Below are 16,819 nucleotides of genomic sequence, written 5' to 3'. Positions count from 1 at the left end.
CAAGCTATATCTGTCTTGAAAAAAACTGCAGAAATGTACTGGAAGTTTGTACTGAACTGAACTACTTGTATAGCATTCAGGGCTTGACCTAATGAAGTCTCACTTTATCTTTTAACAAAACCAAGTAAATGAAATGTCTCATTGCAAGTAGAAACAATATTCTTCCTAAATTAGCACAATGTGGCTTTTCTTTGCTGTTGAAAAAATATGACCTTGAGCAACACTATAATAACTATAAGTAAAAAACTTAGTGTATGCAAGGCAGAGCAGTTTTATACCTTAGTTTAGCTAGTCACAGCTAAACCTTTTAGTCACCATCAAGGATTAACTTGATTAATCACATTGGGTGCCTGTAGATGTGCTGGGAGGCTGCTTCAATGCACTGTAATTACAGTACGTCAGAGCAGACTCAATTAATCGTGCTCCAACAGCCTCTGATGTGTGTATATCAGCATCCTGGTGCTTCAAAATGGCAACAGGGCCACTTGAACTAAAGATTGTCAAATGATCTTTAGTTTAAGCACTCTTCCCCTCCCCTCCCCTCCCCTCCATTTTGAAGCATGGGGATGATGACACATGAGACACTGTGGCACTTTCATTAGAGGGGCTCTCAGAGCCCCTCTAATGAAAGTGCCCCCCCGCTCCACCAGAGCACATGTAAAAGTGTCCATTGATGTGAAAACTAGCTGTACCTTGTCTGCATTGGGATGGTACAGTGAGATAATGTTCTCAAATTTGTTATTTCATTGTAAAACAGTGAAGACCAGCAGTGAAGACTTTGTCTTTGAAATTCACCTTTTTCATTCAATAAAGTGGATTATATGAATGGTCAGGAAAAATATAATACACAGGTAGGAAGGAAGGAGGACCCAGGAAACGATAGGCCCATTAGTCTTACCTCGGTCCTGGGGAAGCTGTTTGAGAAAATTATCCAAAAACACATCTGTGAGGGACAAGTAGGGGAGATTATGCCTAGGGGCAACCAAGATGGGTTCATTAGAGGCAGGTCTTGTCAGACCTACCTGGTGGCCTTCTATGACCAGGTCACAAAATCCTTAGATGCAGGTGTTGCAGTGGACGTCTTTCTTGACTTTAGGAAGGCCTTCGACAACGTCTCTCATCCCATTCTCATAAAAAAATTAAGCGACTATGGTGTTGATGCCCACACCGTCAGATGGGTCACAAATTGGCTGGAGGGCCGCACCCAGAGAGTGGTGGTGGATGTGTCATTTTCGACCTGGAGGGATGTGGGCAGTGGGGTTCCCCAGGGCTCAGTCCTCGGGCTGGCACTGTTTAACATCTTCATCAGTGACTTGGGCGAGAGGGTGAAAAGCACCTTGTTCAAGTTCATGGATAATATTAAGATGTGGGGAGAAGTGGGTATGTTAGAAGGGTGGAACAGGTTACACCTAGATCTGGACAGGTTACAAGGGTGGGCAGATGAGAATAGGATGGGTTTCAATACTGACGAGTGCAAGGTACTGCACCTGGGAAGGAAGAACCAGCAGCATACCTACAGGCTGGGGAACTCCCTTCTCATCAGCACAGAGGCAGAAAAGAATCTTGGAGTCATTATTGATTCCAAAATGAACATGTGCCGCCAATGTGAGGACATGGTCAGGAAGCCAACCGCACTTTGTCATGCATCTACAGATGTATCATGAGCAGGTCCAAGGAGGTGATCCTCCCCCTCTATGCGACATTGGTCAGGCCACAGTTGGAATACTGTGTCCAGTTCTGGGCACTGCACTTCAGGAGGGATGTGGACAGCATTGAGACCAAAGGAGGGCCACTCACATGATTGGGGGCAGCAGGGCAGGCCCTATGAGGGGAGGCCACAGGACCTGAACCTGTTCAGCCTCCACAAGAGAAGGCTGAGAAGGGATCTAGTGGCCATCTATAAACTTACCAGGGGGGACCAGCGGGGAATGGGAGAGACCCTGTTCCCCTGACCACTACCAGGAGTAACAAGGAATAATGGCCATAAGTTGACTGACAGGAGGTTCAGTCTGGACATCAGGAGGCACTACTTCACAGTTAGGGTGGCTAGGATCTAGAACCAACTTCCAAAGGAAGTGGTGCTTGCTTCTACCCTGGGGGTCTTCAAAAGGAGGCTAGATAATCACCTTGCTGGGGTCATTTGACCCCAGCATTCTTTCCTGCCCATGGCAGGGGGTCGGACTTGATGATCTGCTCAGGTCCCTTCTGACCCTACCAACTATGAAACCAAATATGTATATACTGTATATATTCTATTCCTAAAAGGCCCCTTTATGAAGCCATGAGCAGTTTTCTAACTACTGGTTCAGTATAAATTACATGAGAAAGTAAGGAGGAAGTGGATTAGAATAGGGGTGGCATTTTATATCTAAGGTATGCAAGGTGGGGAGAAAGTAAGGGAGCAGTTGTTGGGTTGAACAGAGCAGGGTTGAGGCTGGTATTTCCTGAAAGAGCAGAGGGCATGGAAAGGGACTTGATTAGAGGCAGAAGCAGATTTATGGTTGAACACAAAAAAATTGACCTTGCAGCCACCGTGACGTTTTGTTACTGGTAGTAGGATACTTATGGAGAACTGCTTTCAGTAGGCTGTTAGCGGCACCAAGCTAAATCTCACATGGGGGAAAAATAGGGTCTAGGAGCCTAGCTTTATTTTGCAAACATGGCCATAGTTTTCAGTTCATTTACTAAACCAATGATTCTCAACCAGCGTGCCACAGCATCTTGGGGTGCCTTTAAGATTCTTTCCACAGGATGCCATATAATGGCTAAGTATGGACTGTCAAAAAACCTGAGGCTGAATCGATTCAATCTTTGCAGTCTAATCTAAACTGCATAGATTGAACTGATCAAGCAAGTGAACAGAAATTCACTTTTGATTCTAGAAATACAGCCACATGCCTGCAGTGGCCCAGGCTAGAAGCCAGAGGGGACTATAGTATGCCTTTTTGCTTGGCTGGAGAAGACAGCTTGGGCCAAGGCTAGCCTGCCTCTCCATGAGGGGGTGGTTTGTGGGGGAGGTGCAAAGCATCCTGGGATGCTAGGGGACTGTGAGTTAACTTGAATCTGGAGGGAATCTGGGACAGAAGTTCAATAAACCAATTTAAACTGAATTAGTTAAGTCTGGCACTACATCCATCCAAGTTTATATTAAACTGGTTTCAACCATTTTGAAAGCAACTTTTGTACACAACTTCTGTTGTGTTACGGATTTGAACCAATTTCTGATCACTTATACTGGTTTATATTATTTCTGTCCCTAGCCAATATAAGAGCTGTTAGGTGTACAAACATGATTCACAAGACAAATCCAAATGGCATTTTTACATGTGCTCTGGGGTGGGGAATGGACATTTAATAAGAGTGGCTCCAAGAACTGCTTTAATTAAAGCACCCACATCATCTTGTGTATCATTTGATGAGCTTTAGTTAAAGCACCCCCACCACCATTTAGAAGTGCAAGGACCCTGATTCATGTAACACAGAAGCTGCTGGAGTGCGCTAATTAGCACACTCCAACAGTCTCGATTAATCAAGTCTGCTACAATGCACTGAAGTTACAACATATCAGAGCAGTGTCCCTACATGTCTACAGGTAACCAAAGATTTCCAATAGAAATCCATAGTGCTAGAAACTTTCTGACGTGTTGTGATCTTTCTGAGTTCTTTGCAACAGAAAAATTACTTTATTATTTTTTGCATAGTCAAAATTTAAGTGAATATTAAAAGCTGACATTTTTAAAAGGTGCCTTGAGGGATACCTTGATTTTAAAAAGGTTGAGAGCTACTGTCTAGACTAACAAAAATACCCTTTTATTTCCACTGTAGGTAAAAATAACAGTTTTCTAATGACTGACATTAATAATCTTGTCAATGACTGGACATACAACCACAGTTTGTCATCTCAGTTTGGAGAAATTCTGAGGTAAGAAAGGGTCTACAGAGCCACAGATCATGATGAAATATTTTGACATGTGCTTTCTCTCTATACTTAATTTATATTTTCACTTACATTGATTAATTTTTTTTCTAAAATACATTTTTTTTTTTTTTTTTTTTTAGAAAAATAAAATTAGCAGCCTCTGATGTAAAAGACTCCAAAAGGGACATCACATCAAAGAATTTAGAAGACATAAAAAAATATCTTTGCTTTTTAAAAAGCTTTCAAGAAAATGTTAATAAAAGTGATCTTGAAAACTTAAATTTATTCAGAGCCTTTGAGAACGAAACTGTACAGAGATTGTCTGAAGTTCTGAAGCTGGAAATGAATATGCACTATAAACTAAGAAAACCATTAAGTAAGGAAGTCTATAAGTTCATATCAGTGCTGCTTCAGGAAGACTTTAAGGGCACTTCCATTGACAATATAACAACCCACTGGAAAGAAATCCAAAGTGCTTTAAAAATAGTAACCGGGATTCAGTATTTAGTATTTTTAAATAGGACTAATGATACAAGGAAGATGTGGGATTCTATCAAAATGCTGATATTTGATTCACTTCCATCATTACCTGAAGATGTAAAAACTTTTATCAAGAGAATGGAAGGAATCCCATCTTTGTTTTCAGATTATATACTTAAACCTACTACCAATCAGAACTATCCAGACCAGCTCTTAGCCATTCAGGAACTCTTTGATATCGTGGAAAATACAACCACAACTCACCAACAGATCATGAACTTAGCCTTTGAATTTATGCAGAAAATTGAAGATTCTGCTGGTGAAGCTCGTTGGAAAGAATTCAACACCTATTGGCGTAGTTTTGAACAACTAAGGACCATCAATTGGTACAACGTAGCTATCATTGCCTATGGACAGCTTTTAAATATGTCATACAATCATTTTTACACACTGAAAAATGATTCGGGTATTATATTCAATAGAGAATTGGAAAAACTGATAGACTCTGCAACACTCATATTACAAGAGTATGGTGGGAAAGACTTCAGAATGGCTAATATTTCAATGGTCATACAAGCCATACAAGAGATCCTGGACTTATTAAAAGAATTCCAGATGTTTAATACCAGTAAATTTTATACTACTGATCGACTCAAAAATGTTGACAATAGATCTACCCAAAGACTGTCTGAAATAGTAAGGGTAGGAATGAATATCCTTTATGACACCAGATTGGGCGAAGCAGCCATTAAAGAAAAAATTGATGCAGTCTATAATTTCTCACATCTGCTTCTTCCAAAGGAAAATAACCAAACTTACTTGCAGCACAGTACTTCCCTAGAAACAGAAGTGCTGAAGCTCTTGCTTTTAGCCTTGAATACTTTCCTCAGGGAAAGTTACAATGATAATAAAAAGCTACAGAACTGCTCCGTTCATGATATTCTACACTTAACGCTTCAGATGGTGTTTGAAAATGCCACGCTTAGTGAGTCCTTAACAAGAAGCCACTGCAAACTTCTGTTTACATCCATGGACACTAAGAACAGAACCATGCAAAACCAAACATTTTCTGAATTGTTTCAGTTTGCAGTGAATACCCTAGATCTGACTCCAGAATTTGCTAACGTCTACCAAAACAATAGTGAATATTTTTCTCGTGAGCTATCATGTGTCATCCAGTCATTACAGGTTTCTTTCGATTTTCTTTCACAATTAAACACTCTCTTTGACTCAGGGAATTCCTGGATACAGAAAAAGCATGAAACTCTGACAGTCCTCTCTAGAGAGCTTCCCCAGAATAATGAATCCTGCCAAATACCAGTCCCCCAGAGCATGGTGAATAGTGTGTTCCATTCCTATCCTTTAAGCATTTTGATCCCATTTATTCTGAATGAAACCTACACAGATTCATTAAATTTCTCTGGCAGCTCAGTGGACTGGCATAAGCTGTCTATGTTATCCAGTCTATTGTCAACTGTTTCCCAATGGAACTCCAGTATGTATGAACTATCACAGATGGTCCAACTTGTCTCCCATCAGTCTGAATGGAGACATTTCTCAAGAGTCTGGAATGCCACTGGCAATGTGTTGACCACCAAATGGAACCTGACAGAAGTGGATGAGTATGTGAAACTCCTGAAAACGATGAAAAAAGCTCTAATTGTTGTTGATATTGGATTAGTTCCCAGAAAAACAGAAACATATCAGTTCCTTCACAACGCTAGTGACAGAATTGAGTCTTCAGATTTAGAAAACATATTTAATTCAGTAAAACTTTTCCTCAACATAACTTCTGCCAGAAACAACACACCTGACTTGGAGAGATTTAAACGGTTTGTCCCAGAAACACTTTCCTATAATTGGGAGGAAGCTCGCATTGTTTTAAATTTAGCTACCGTGATTTGGAATCAACTCCTTTTAAATAAAACCACTATCAATATAGAGAAAACATGGGACAGTATCAAAATGTTGACAGCTCTTGCAATCCAACCATTCTCTGGAGATACAAACAACTATTTTAATGCAACACAAGAAATCCCATCACTTTTTTCAGATTTTATGTTGACATCTCCACTGTCTGAAAATTTTACAAAGCACTTCTTAGACTTCCAGAAACTTTTTGCTCACATGGAAAAGGTGGACAGAAGTAGCCATTACCTCTTGATCTCTTCTCTGTCTGAACTGATGAAAAATATCCAAAATTCAACTGATGGAGCTGAGTGGAATGAGCTGAAGATGTATTGGCACATTGCTGAAACACTATGGCCCATGGAGTGGAATAGCACACACAATCTTGCTTATGAGCCACTCCTAGACATGTTACATAACCAAGTAAATTCAAAGAAAAATGGCTCCAGTCTGCCTTTCAATAAAGAACTAGAGCAGTTAATTGAAGTTATCTCTCACATATTCCAAGGGAACGATGGAGAAGACTCCAAAGCACCTACAGCCTCAACATATTTACAAGCCTTACAAAAGAGTACGCTTACGTTAAAAGATTTCCAGCAAATACTTAATATTACTGAATTAGAAACTACTTCTCGATTCATGAATGTTGCCAGGAAATCCACCCAAAGATTGTCTGAAATATTGAAGGCAGGAGTGAAAATCCTTCATGACACCAGTTTGGAAGAAGCAACCAATAAAGAAAAAATTGATGCAGTCTATAATTTCTCACATCTGCTACTTCCAAAGGAACATAACCAGACTTACCTGGAGCACAATACTTCATTAGAAACAGAAGTGTGGAAGCTCTTGCATTTAGCCTTGAGCCCTTTCCTCAGAGAAGGTTACAGTAGTAATAAAAAGCTACAGAACTGCTCTGCTCAAGATATTCTACATCTAATGCTTCAGGTAATGTTTGAAAATGTCACAGTTAGTGAGTCCTTAACAAGAAGCCACTGCAAACTCCTATTTACTTCCATGGACACTAAGAACAGAACCACATTTTCTGAATTGTTTCAGCTTGCAGTGAATACCCTAGATCTGACCCCAGAATTTGCTAACATCTATCAAAACAATAGTGCGTATTTTTCCCATGAGCTATCGTGTGTCATCCAGTCATTGCAGTTTTCTTTGGGTTTTCTTACACAATTAAACAGTCTCTCTGACTCGAGGAATTCTTGGATACAGGAAAAGCATGAAACTCTGACAGTCCTCTCTAGGGACCTATCCCAGAATAATGAGTCCTGTCAAATACCAATCACCCAGAGCATGGTGGATAGTGTGTTCCATTCCTATCCATTAAACATTTTGATTCCATTTATTTTGAATGAAACCTACGCAGATTCATTAAATTTCTCTGGCAGCTCGGTGAACTGGAAAACGTTGTTTATGCTTTTCGGTGATGGACAGGATGATGTCCAGTGGATGTCCAGTATGTATGAGCTGCCCCAGCTGCTCCAAGATGCTGCCAATCTCTCTGAATGGAGTCATTTTTCAAGAGTCTGGAATGTGGTTAACAACTGGCTGAGCACCAAATGGAACTTGACAGAGGTGGCTGCGTATGTGAAGCTGTTGGAAATAATGAAAAGTGATCTTGGCAACAATGAGTCAGCTCCAGGAATAATAGGAGTCAGTCACTATGTACTTGAGAATCTGAACTCTTCAGATCTGCTAAATTTGTTGAAACTGGACTTTGACCCAGCTTCTGCTGTTCTCAGAACAGATCTTGAGAATGTCTTTGAGAGTGTCTCTCATCCTTTTGTTACTATGGCAGAGACCCTTTTTAGTAAGACCTGGCCTTGGAATGCAGGGGAAGAAACCAAGTCTCCACACAGCTTGGTCGCACAGTAAGTTTATTTCTGATTTCATAATTATCACAGAATGTTAAAGCAATTATTACTTTTGGCTTGCATTTTATCTTACCTGGCTATTAATGGAGCAATCTTCCATTGAAATTCAACAGTATAATTTAGGGTTCCAAATATGAACATTATTAACAAGGGATAAGAAAGATTTTGTATGCCCTTAAATATACAATCACTGAAGGTGGAGCTTTCAAAAATGTTCAGTGTTCTCCCACTCCTGTTCCCTTTGAAATCAGTGGGAGTTTTAACCATTGGTTTCAAAGGAACAGAGTTGGGTCACTGCTAAATGTTTTGGGAAAACTCCATGCTCTCAGTATTAACCACTTAAACCCCCACAAAATAAATCTCCTTAGCTCTCTTCCACTTGTTCCTCAGTTTTTCCCACTGATGCTATTTAATATCATTTGAAAAAGTGACTGCTTCAAACCAAATTTCTTTTTCTCACTATGTGAGAATGAATATCCATACTGGACTATTATTACTATTTGTAAGATAACAGAAAAAAAGAACCAATGCAACAAAAACTGGGAGGAACCTCAGGTATGAAATTATTGTGGAGTAGGTCCTCATCTGACATAAATCAGTAGTCTTCTATGAAGAGATACTCATTTACCACCTCTTGTGATTTAGCAATAATGCTGCTAAGAAAAAGTTCAGTAATTCTTTGTTTCTTTGTAACATAAATGTACTTATTCCATTCCTATTTTACAGGTTTCTGTTTTTAGAATTTGAAAAAACTATCTTGCAGGTGGCAGCAAACAACAGTTACAAGCATTACTTGGTATGCTTAATGAATTTGACTGAAAGTGAAGACAGTGAATTGTCAGGTAAGAATAAATTCATACAATGATATCAGACTTAGGCTTGAAAGATTTGCAGATTATTATTTTAAAACACCACTGTGCATGACTTGAAGAAATGTTGCTGAGCATTTTCTTCTTCCATTGTTGTTAACCTGCTTGGTGAGAACTCGGAGCCTCTGAAAGTTAGGAGGACCCTTTTACCTTGTGTATTTGTATTCGTTGATCTTTAGAGGTCAGATTATCAGTGTAATTTGTCAACCCACATAATCAGAAAAAATTCTCTTTCCTATGTAGCTACATGGCATTCAAGTAAAACTTAATAGGGGCTCGCTCTACTTTAAGATGTGAGATCTCCCCTTTAATGCTGTGCTCTGCTACAGTTTCTTCCTTAAAAAAATATTTTGAGAAGTAAGGTTCCACTGACATAATGGTGTTGTATTTGATTATACTGTAGTTAGTACATTTGTATGGGAACACCTGAATGACTTATATCCCCCAAAGAGCAAGGAGCAAGCAGTGATCAAACAGTGACTGTCAGAGGGTATGTTCACACAGCTATCACAGCGACTGCAGTGCAGCATAGAGATACCCAAGTTGGCTTAGATACTGCTAGCAGCATAGCTGAGGCAGCCCCCAGCTAAGCATGGGTAGTAATATTAAGCCTGTTCTAGAAGCAGAATAAACACCTGCACTGAACTGTGTGCTGGCTCAGCTGTGCTGCTAGCAGCATCCAGCTAGCTCAAGTGTCTCTTCACTTCACTACTGTGTGTGCAGTGTAGACGTACCCAGAGTCATGATCTAGTTCCCGAAACAATGCAGCTATGTACTTTACTCAGACTGGATCAGGAGGTTACACTCTAGGCTGAAAAACATAAGTTTAGATGTGCTGAGCCCCTCTAACTCCTTTTGAATTCAGAAAGATCTGTAATTTGTCAGCGCCTTTAAAAAGGTCTGCAAAGAAGAAATATAAGCTTCCAGATATGCAGGGTTTCTGTAATAAACATGGGTCCCATCTGCAGTAACTTTTTTTCTGTTACAGAAAATATAACACTGCTTCTGAACCAGGCTCAGATAGAAAAGGCCCCTTTCACTCAGAATGATACCTCTGAGAAACACTCATCCATTTCTGAGCTCCTGAAGTCAAAAGTAAGTATGCTCATTCAAAGGATTCCTTGAGTGTTACATGATTACAGCGGATGGAGCTAAACTTTTTTGGTTATAAAGGGGATGAAGCTGGACTGTTCACAGTGGTGGCAGGTGACAGAACAAGGAGCTATTGTCACAAGTTGCAGCAAGGGAAGTTTAGATTGGTTATTAGGAAAAAACTTTCTCACTAGGAGGGTAGTAAAGCACTGGCGCAAGCTACCCAGAGAGTTTGTGGTATCTCCATCCTTGGGGGTTTTTAAGACCAGGCTAGACAAATCCCTGGCTAGAATGATCTAGTTGGGGCTGGTCCTGCTTTGGGCAGGGGGTTGGACCTCCTGAGGTCCCTCCCAACCCCAATTTTCCTATGAATTCTAGGATTTCTATGAATGACCAGTGAAGTTTTCAGGAATCCAGTTTAGGGAAAACAATGTTAAAAACTCCTCATATGAGCTAGAATGAAGACTGGATGTTACTGGTGCTTCCTGTGCTTGTGTGGGGCAGAGGAGTGGGGAGAGAGTTGCACTTATCCTGAAGAGAGAATATTCTTTCCTATACAGTTATTACAAATGTATATTTAGATTTGAGAGAAAGCACAGATGCTTCTGCTCTTTTATCCTATTACATTTTTTCATCATCCATCCTAAGATGGCAATGAACGCCTCTCAAGGAAGACTCCCCAGGTGTAGCCATGGAAGGAGACAGTCTCTTAAGAACCCCATGCAAGCCATCTAAATCTTCTGGTTTATCCATATCTGATTCACTTGCCACTAACAGGGGGTGAGACTTTCAAATCATCTGGCAGAGTTAAGCACATCAGTTACATGAAACCTGTGCTCCAACCTCTTTTAAGTTATTTGAAAGTCATACATCATTTGAATGTAAAGATGGTAGTTAAGCATCTAAATACTGTTGACAGTCATAGGGAATTAGGCACCTAACAGAAATGTGAAATTCTCCTTTGTAACTAACAAGGCACACTCATTTGGTGTAGGAACTCTCCACGTGTATACTTGTCTACAGCACCTATTGTAAGGCATGCCCTCATTTTGTCTGGTGTCCCTGAAAATTAACATAATACAGATTGTAAAATAAATAAGAGATTTCATTGCTGGAGTTCCAGACCCAGGATTTTAATAGAATGGAGACTGACTTTCTAATACTACTGTGTCATCTTTTCTTGTGTTAATCTGTCTTTCTTAATCTGTTTTCTATGTAGCTATTTTCCTCTGAACCATTCTGGAAAGCCATAGCAGGAATATGGGTTTAATGTTGCTTTGAAAAATCTCATACAGTTGAAGTTCTGAGGATCCAAACTGATTAGTCAGCTTAATTCTAAATAAGCTACAAAGGCCAAACTTTTCAGAAAATATGCACCAGAATTTAGGTTCTGCCTTTACACATCTAAACAATGGCTGTGAATACTCAGCAGCTCTTGTCGAGGTCTTTGGTATTAAAAGATTCAGCTGGGTTAAGCAGTTCCAAGATAATGTTTTGTCACCCCTAAATATGACACAGTTGAGATGAAAAATCTATTGGTTGTAATTTTCAAACAGGGATGAGTTTCTGTGCTGTTTCATAGACATTAGGGCTGGAAGGGACCTCGAAGATCATTAAGTCCAGCCCCCCTGCCCCAGGGGCAGGAAGTCAGCTAGGATCAAAAGACCCCAGCAAATTAAGCATCCAAGCGTTAAGATAAGCATCCAAGTTTTCCTTGGATAAACATCCAAGCATTCCCTTTTCCTTTAAGGCCATGTCAAGCCAAGAATCGTCACCATGAAACTAGACCTTCCCACTTGCTCCAACTTTATGCATACCTAAACCTGATAATAGGACAGTGTAGATATGTAGAGGGGTTCTGAGCAGACACTCTGGTGCCACTGGCAGGCTGTCCCAAAAACAGGAGTGACCTGCTTGGGTTTCATTGACAGTCCTTGGCTTAGCAGGAAGGCTTAAGAGTTGCAGTGCAAAACATGCAGAGCAATAAGAGAAAGAGAGCAAAGTGTATTTAAGCCATTTTTTGTCTTTCCAGTCTTAGTCTATTCCTGAACATGAGAGGCTCCCAGCATATTTTAGACAACTACAAGCCCATCTGGGTTACAGCAGCCTTCTCGGGTGCATTGCAGCACATCTTAGAATCCCTGCAGGCTGTGGTCACACTATCAATATGCTCCTCTTGCCACCGGTATATCCTCTTATGAAAGGGCTTGTGAGGGGTTCTCTTTCCATGCCTTCACTTGGGGAATCTTTCCCAGTTGCAGCCAGGACTTTTAGAGCATTTTTACACCACTCCAGTCATTTAATATGCCAAAGCAGGTGTAGAGGATCTCATTTTAGATACCCAAAGGTAGGCTAAGCGCCTAAGTAATACTGAACCAGCACAGCGCCCTGTCTTCGGACTTGCTTACTGTGCTTAATTCCTATTAAAATAAAGGGTCCATTTGAGAGAGGAAATAAATGACTATGCAAAGCTGTAATAGTGTAACAGACATCGCCATTAATAACAGCAACCTTGCTCTTGATACTTATTTGTATTACAGTAGCATTTATTAATCTCAGTGTGCTAGGCACTTACAAACAGTCCCTACCCCAGGGAGCTTTCAGTCTACATAGGAAAGGCAGCGAAAGTGTAGCAAGAGAAACAGAGGTACTGACAAGTAAAGCAATTTCCTTAGGGTGACACATCAGGCTGGCAGTAGAGCCAGGATTTGAATCTTGATTTCCTAGGTTCCAGGCTAGTTTCCTATGCTGCGCAAGGCTCTACCTCTCATGCTATGGTGGTCACTGTGCCTTTCAGTTCAGCTTGAGGCCTTTTAAACTAAACATCTTGAAAATTGAGTCCCAAGGAAAAGCAAAGTGATGCCTAGATTCTTTAATCTAAAACTCAGTTTTTACATTACTATTATATAACATCTGTCATGTCTCTTGTTTTTATTTAAAGATATCTCGCCTCCAAAACCTGACAAAACTTCTCTGTGTCCATGAGAGCTTTAAGTTAGTGCAACATATCTGCTATCTCCCTAATATTAGTTTTGAAGCACTTTGTGAACAATGTCAATTTCATGAGCAACTCCTTCACAGTGGGATTAATTACACAAATGTAATTAATCACAATAGCATCTCTCAGGAACTCCAGGATATACTGATTGGAGATCCTACAAAACTCCGGTTGCAAATGGAATGGTAAGGCCACCTCAAGTTTTTAGTTTTGCCCTATTATTCCATTCCTGAAATTCTCACAGTACCTATTTACTTTCCTTTAATATTGCCTATGCTTTTTTAAGGTTTCAAGAAAATTTACCGCAGATGGATTGCTTTCAAGATATTGCTCAATATGTGGCTACTATCAGCTCCATGGTGAACAGCACTGAGAATGCAACCGTTTCTGAAAAGAAAGGTAGTTTTACACAATCACTATAAAACTTTGATTGCGAATGTGGTCACTCATTTAGTTGTTTCTGTTGACATTCCCTCAGCAAATTTGATCATGTGTCATGGAAGCTAAGTGGGTAAAGCAAACAGATGCTGTATGCATTAGCTTTTATTTTTGTACTTTGCATAGTCTGACTTTCAGCTTCAAATAGTCCATTGACTGATATTTCTGGATCTAGCCAAAAAAAAGACCTATTCTTTGAGCATAGATGAACTGTGGCCCATATTGGACCCAAAAGACATGGTTCCACAATCCCTACAATTATCAAGGACAGTACCAGTTCCAGTTTTTGCATGACAAATACCCATGGAAATTTAGACATATTTTATGTATGCCATATAGTTGTGCTACTGTCAGACAATGTGTATAATATCCGTTGGGTAAAATTGCACATTTTCCTGTACTCAAAATAATGTGAATAATATGCGTGTATGGAATATTTAATTAAATGAAGAGAAAGGTACCATATCTTTTTTGTTTGTGTTAAAGAATTGTTAATGGATATGTTTACAAATGTTGATGAGATGAAAGAAGAGCTCATAAATGAAACAGGAATGTCCACAGCAAGTATCAGTACTCTGATGGAAATACCTGTCCCAGAAAACACAACTCAGGTAAGCTTACTTCTGTTTGAGTTGAAGGTCCTGTTAATTTTCAGTTCTTAAATAACAAATGTAAATCTAGGAGCTGCTCATGAAAACAGCTTAGGATATCTCCATTGTGGCAACATAGAGGTTGATATGTGGTTCCCATGGGCGACAAAGTAAGTAGCATTTTATAGATTGGAATAAACAACCAGAAGAGCTTTGTAAGCCAGTGCAGCTATTGAAGGACAAAACTGCATGCTTTTTTTTCTGGCTGACAGCAGCTGGTGGGCACATCCTTTGTGATTACAGTCATGAAAGTCGGATGGTCATGAAAGTCTAGTTGATTGTGGCTACGTCCACATTGTGGAGAAATGGTCACAATCCAAATGGGAATGAGTACCTTTTATCATTCGTGATATCAGGAATTACAGAAATATTAGGAATCCAAAATTACCTTCACAAACTGAATTTTCTTATCCAAGGATGAGCACATGTGCCTTGGTAACTTGGATAAATACAACTACAAATGGTTCTTTGCTCAGTCACATCTAAGAGCATCACCACCATCTTGTCTGGATTCATCTAAACCTTGTCTTTGTCAGCAACCAGGAGAGGGAAACACTAACATTGTTTAAACCTGTGAAAACCACAGCTAGGAACAGATGTTGCATTTGCCCCTGGACAAGTTGTGCCTGTGTTTGTGCCAGAAGTATCCCAAGATTTGTGTGTACACACATTGCCCTTTTTATCCAGGTGTTGTGATCATCTGAATTCACTGCCACTTTTCTGCCACAGATTCAGTGATGCAGTCTTGAGATAACCATTCAGCCATGCTTTGTGATGTTCTGGGATAAACTATTAGTACCTCTTATCCTGTGAACCTGTTTAGGATTTATTCTGGGACAATGGACATGGATGTCTGAGCAAATTATTTCATTTTGTCCCAGGATAAAATGGTTAATCCTGGATAAATGCAGAGTCTGTTTGTAGCCTTTGGGTACCTCTCTATTATTTTAATTGATCCCAGAAATAATGGGAAGAATCTTATATTTCTCAGTTCTCAGCAATGCAAGAAGACATTGATGTGCTTGTTGGAGAAATCTGACCATTTACAAATCTGATTTATTTTATGCACATACAGCTCATTTCTCAGATCCTCCAGTTGGAGTCCTGTAATGTCCATGCTACTGACCCGAAGCTAGAAGCAGTGGCAAAGGAATTCTGCAATCTGTCTCTTCCGGAAAGGACTCGCCAGACTTACGTCCTAGGGGTCACACTTTTACGACATTTAGATATTTATAATTTCATGTATAAGGTTTGTGTTGAAATTGTAGAGTATTTTCTGTAGTTTTTATAAGCTGCCATGGTTAAGATTTTAAATGACATAAACAGGTATACCTGCACTGGTGTGTTATGTTGATTATTTAAAGCTGGGCACAAAGTACCAGGGCTCAGCTTTCAGAAGTGTTTAAAGAATTTAGGAGTACATGTCCCTTTTATTTCCTATGGGACAATTGTTCCCAAGTAAACATGTTTTGAAAATCCCATAATCAGTACATTGGAATTAGTACTAGAATGTATGTGTGCAAGTCTGTATATGTACGTTTAGAATTACTGGCTTCTTTTTCTCTCCTAGATGCTTTTCCCCAAAGAACTGCAGAAATCCATGGAGAAGCTCTTGGACTTCCTGACAGAAATTAAAAAATTTAAAAACAAAGTGGCATCTGGTATATCTCCACTGTCAGAAGCAATTAATTCATTCAGAAACCTACAACAGTCTAGAAAAGTGGCCCTGTCTGAGGTGTGTTAGTCTTAGGATGATCCTAAGGAAAAATGCCTTTGGAATAATTACACAGAGTTCTGTTATCTGTAGAAACTATAGGTGTGTAGGGACATAACTGTGGGTGCGTAGGGAAATATCTACAGGTTACCACATTTCCTTTAAGATATTAGTGCCCTGGAGAAGAGTTTGCATACAGCTAAATTCAATTAATTAAAGAACTTTTAAAGCCCTTTGTGTCTTTCCTTGCTGAAAAATACCTGATTTGTATTAACATAAACAGCAAAGGGACACTCCCATGATGGATTTGAGAAAGGGAAGGTGCATGGAACCTAGGATGTGGGAGATGTATGACTGTGTTGAAATGAGATAATGAGTAACGAGATGAAAGGAGACAGACAGCTGCATCGTAAAGAGAAAACTGTACAATAAAGGTCCGATTGCAAAGTCAACACCAGTCAGCGGAAACATTTCCATCAGCTTCAGTGAGACTAGAGTCTGGCCCAATAGTGAAGTTTTCAAAAACATATTTCTGGTGACTGTTAGGTTAAATATGTGGAGGACCAGTTTAGCATAGCTAAATTTTCTTGCACATTTTCTTGCATACCACATGCACTTTTTTCCCCCAAAAATCACCCCCCTGATTTGGGCTGTGTAGCTTAAGCATAGAAGTTGATTTTTCTGCCTGGAATAAAAGCACCCTGCTTTTTTCTGCTTCAAAATCAACTGCCAGGCAACATCAGTGCCATTTCTATTCAGGCAGCTGAGGGGATCATTTGACTTAATGGCTCCTTGTTTTCACTCCTCAGGTGTTAGATACGTTAGCTAACATTTCTTCTGGCAATTTTGCTCTCTGCTAGTTTCT

General features: G+C 39.8%; 1 protein-coding gene across 1 annotated transcript in view; it reads left to right on the top strand.

Moving 5' to 3' along the window:
* ABCA12 (ATP binding cassette subfamily A member 12) overlaps positions 1–16,819 on the top strand; it is a 133,479-nt gene that overhangs the window by 42,098 nt on the left and 74,562 nt on the right. The window contains exons 9-17 of the mRNA XM_059727150.1: positions 3,826–3,922; positions 4,060–8,190; positions 8,920–9,035; positions 10,051–10,157; positions 13,096–13,337; positions 13,439–13,551; positions 14,077–14,201; positions 15,316–15,489; positions 15,811–15,975. Of these exons, the coding sequence (XP_059583133.1) occupies positions 3,826–3,922; positions 4,060–8,190; positions 8,920–9,035; positions 10,051–10,157; positions 13,096–13,337; positions 13,439–13,551; positions 14,077–14,201; positions 15,316–15,489; positions 15,811–15,975 (5,270 nt within the window). The remainder of the gene's footprint in view (positions 1–3,825; positions 3,923–4,059; positions 8,191–8,919; positions 9,036–10,050; positions 10,158–13,095; positions 13,338–13,438; positions 13,552–14,076; positions 14,202–15,315; positions 15,490–15,810; positions 15,976–16,819) is intronic.

Source organism: Alligator mississippiensis, chromosome 4, assembly GCF_030867095.1.
Source record: "Alligator mississippiensis isolate rAllMis1 chromosome 4, rAllMis1, whole genome shotgun sequence".
Lineage (NCBI taxonomy): Eukaryota > Metazoa > Chordata > Crocodylia > Alligatoridae > Alligator > Alligator mississippiensis.
The sequence above is the reverse complement of the archived record's forward strand: the minus strand, read 5'-3'. Positions and strand labels throughout refer to the sequence as shown.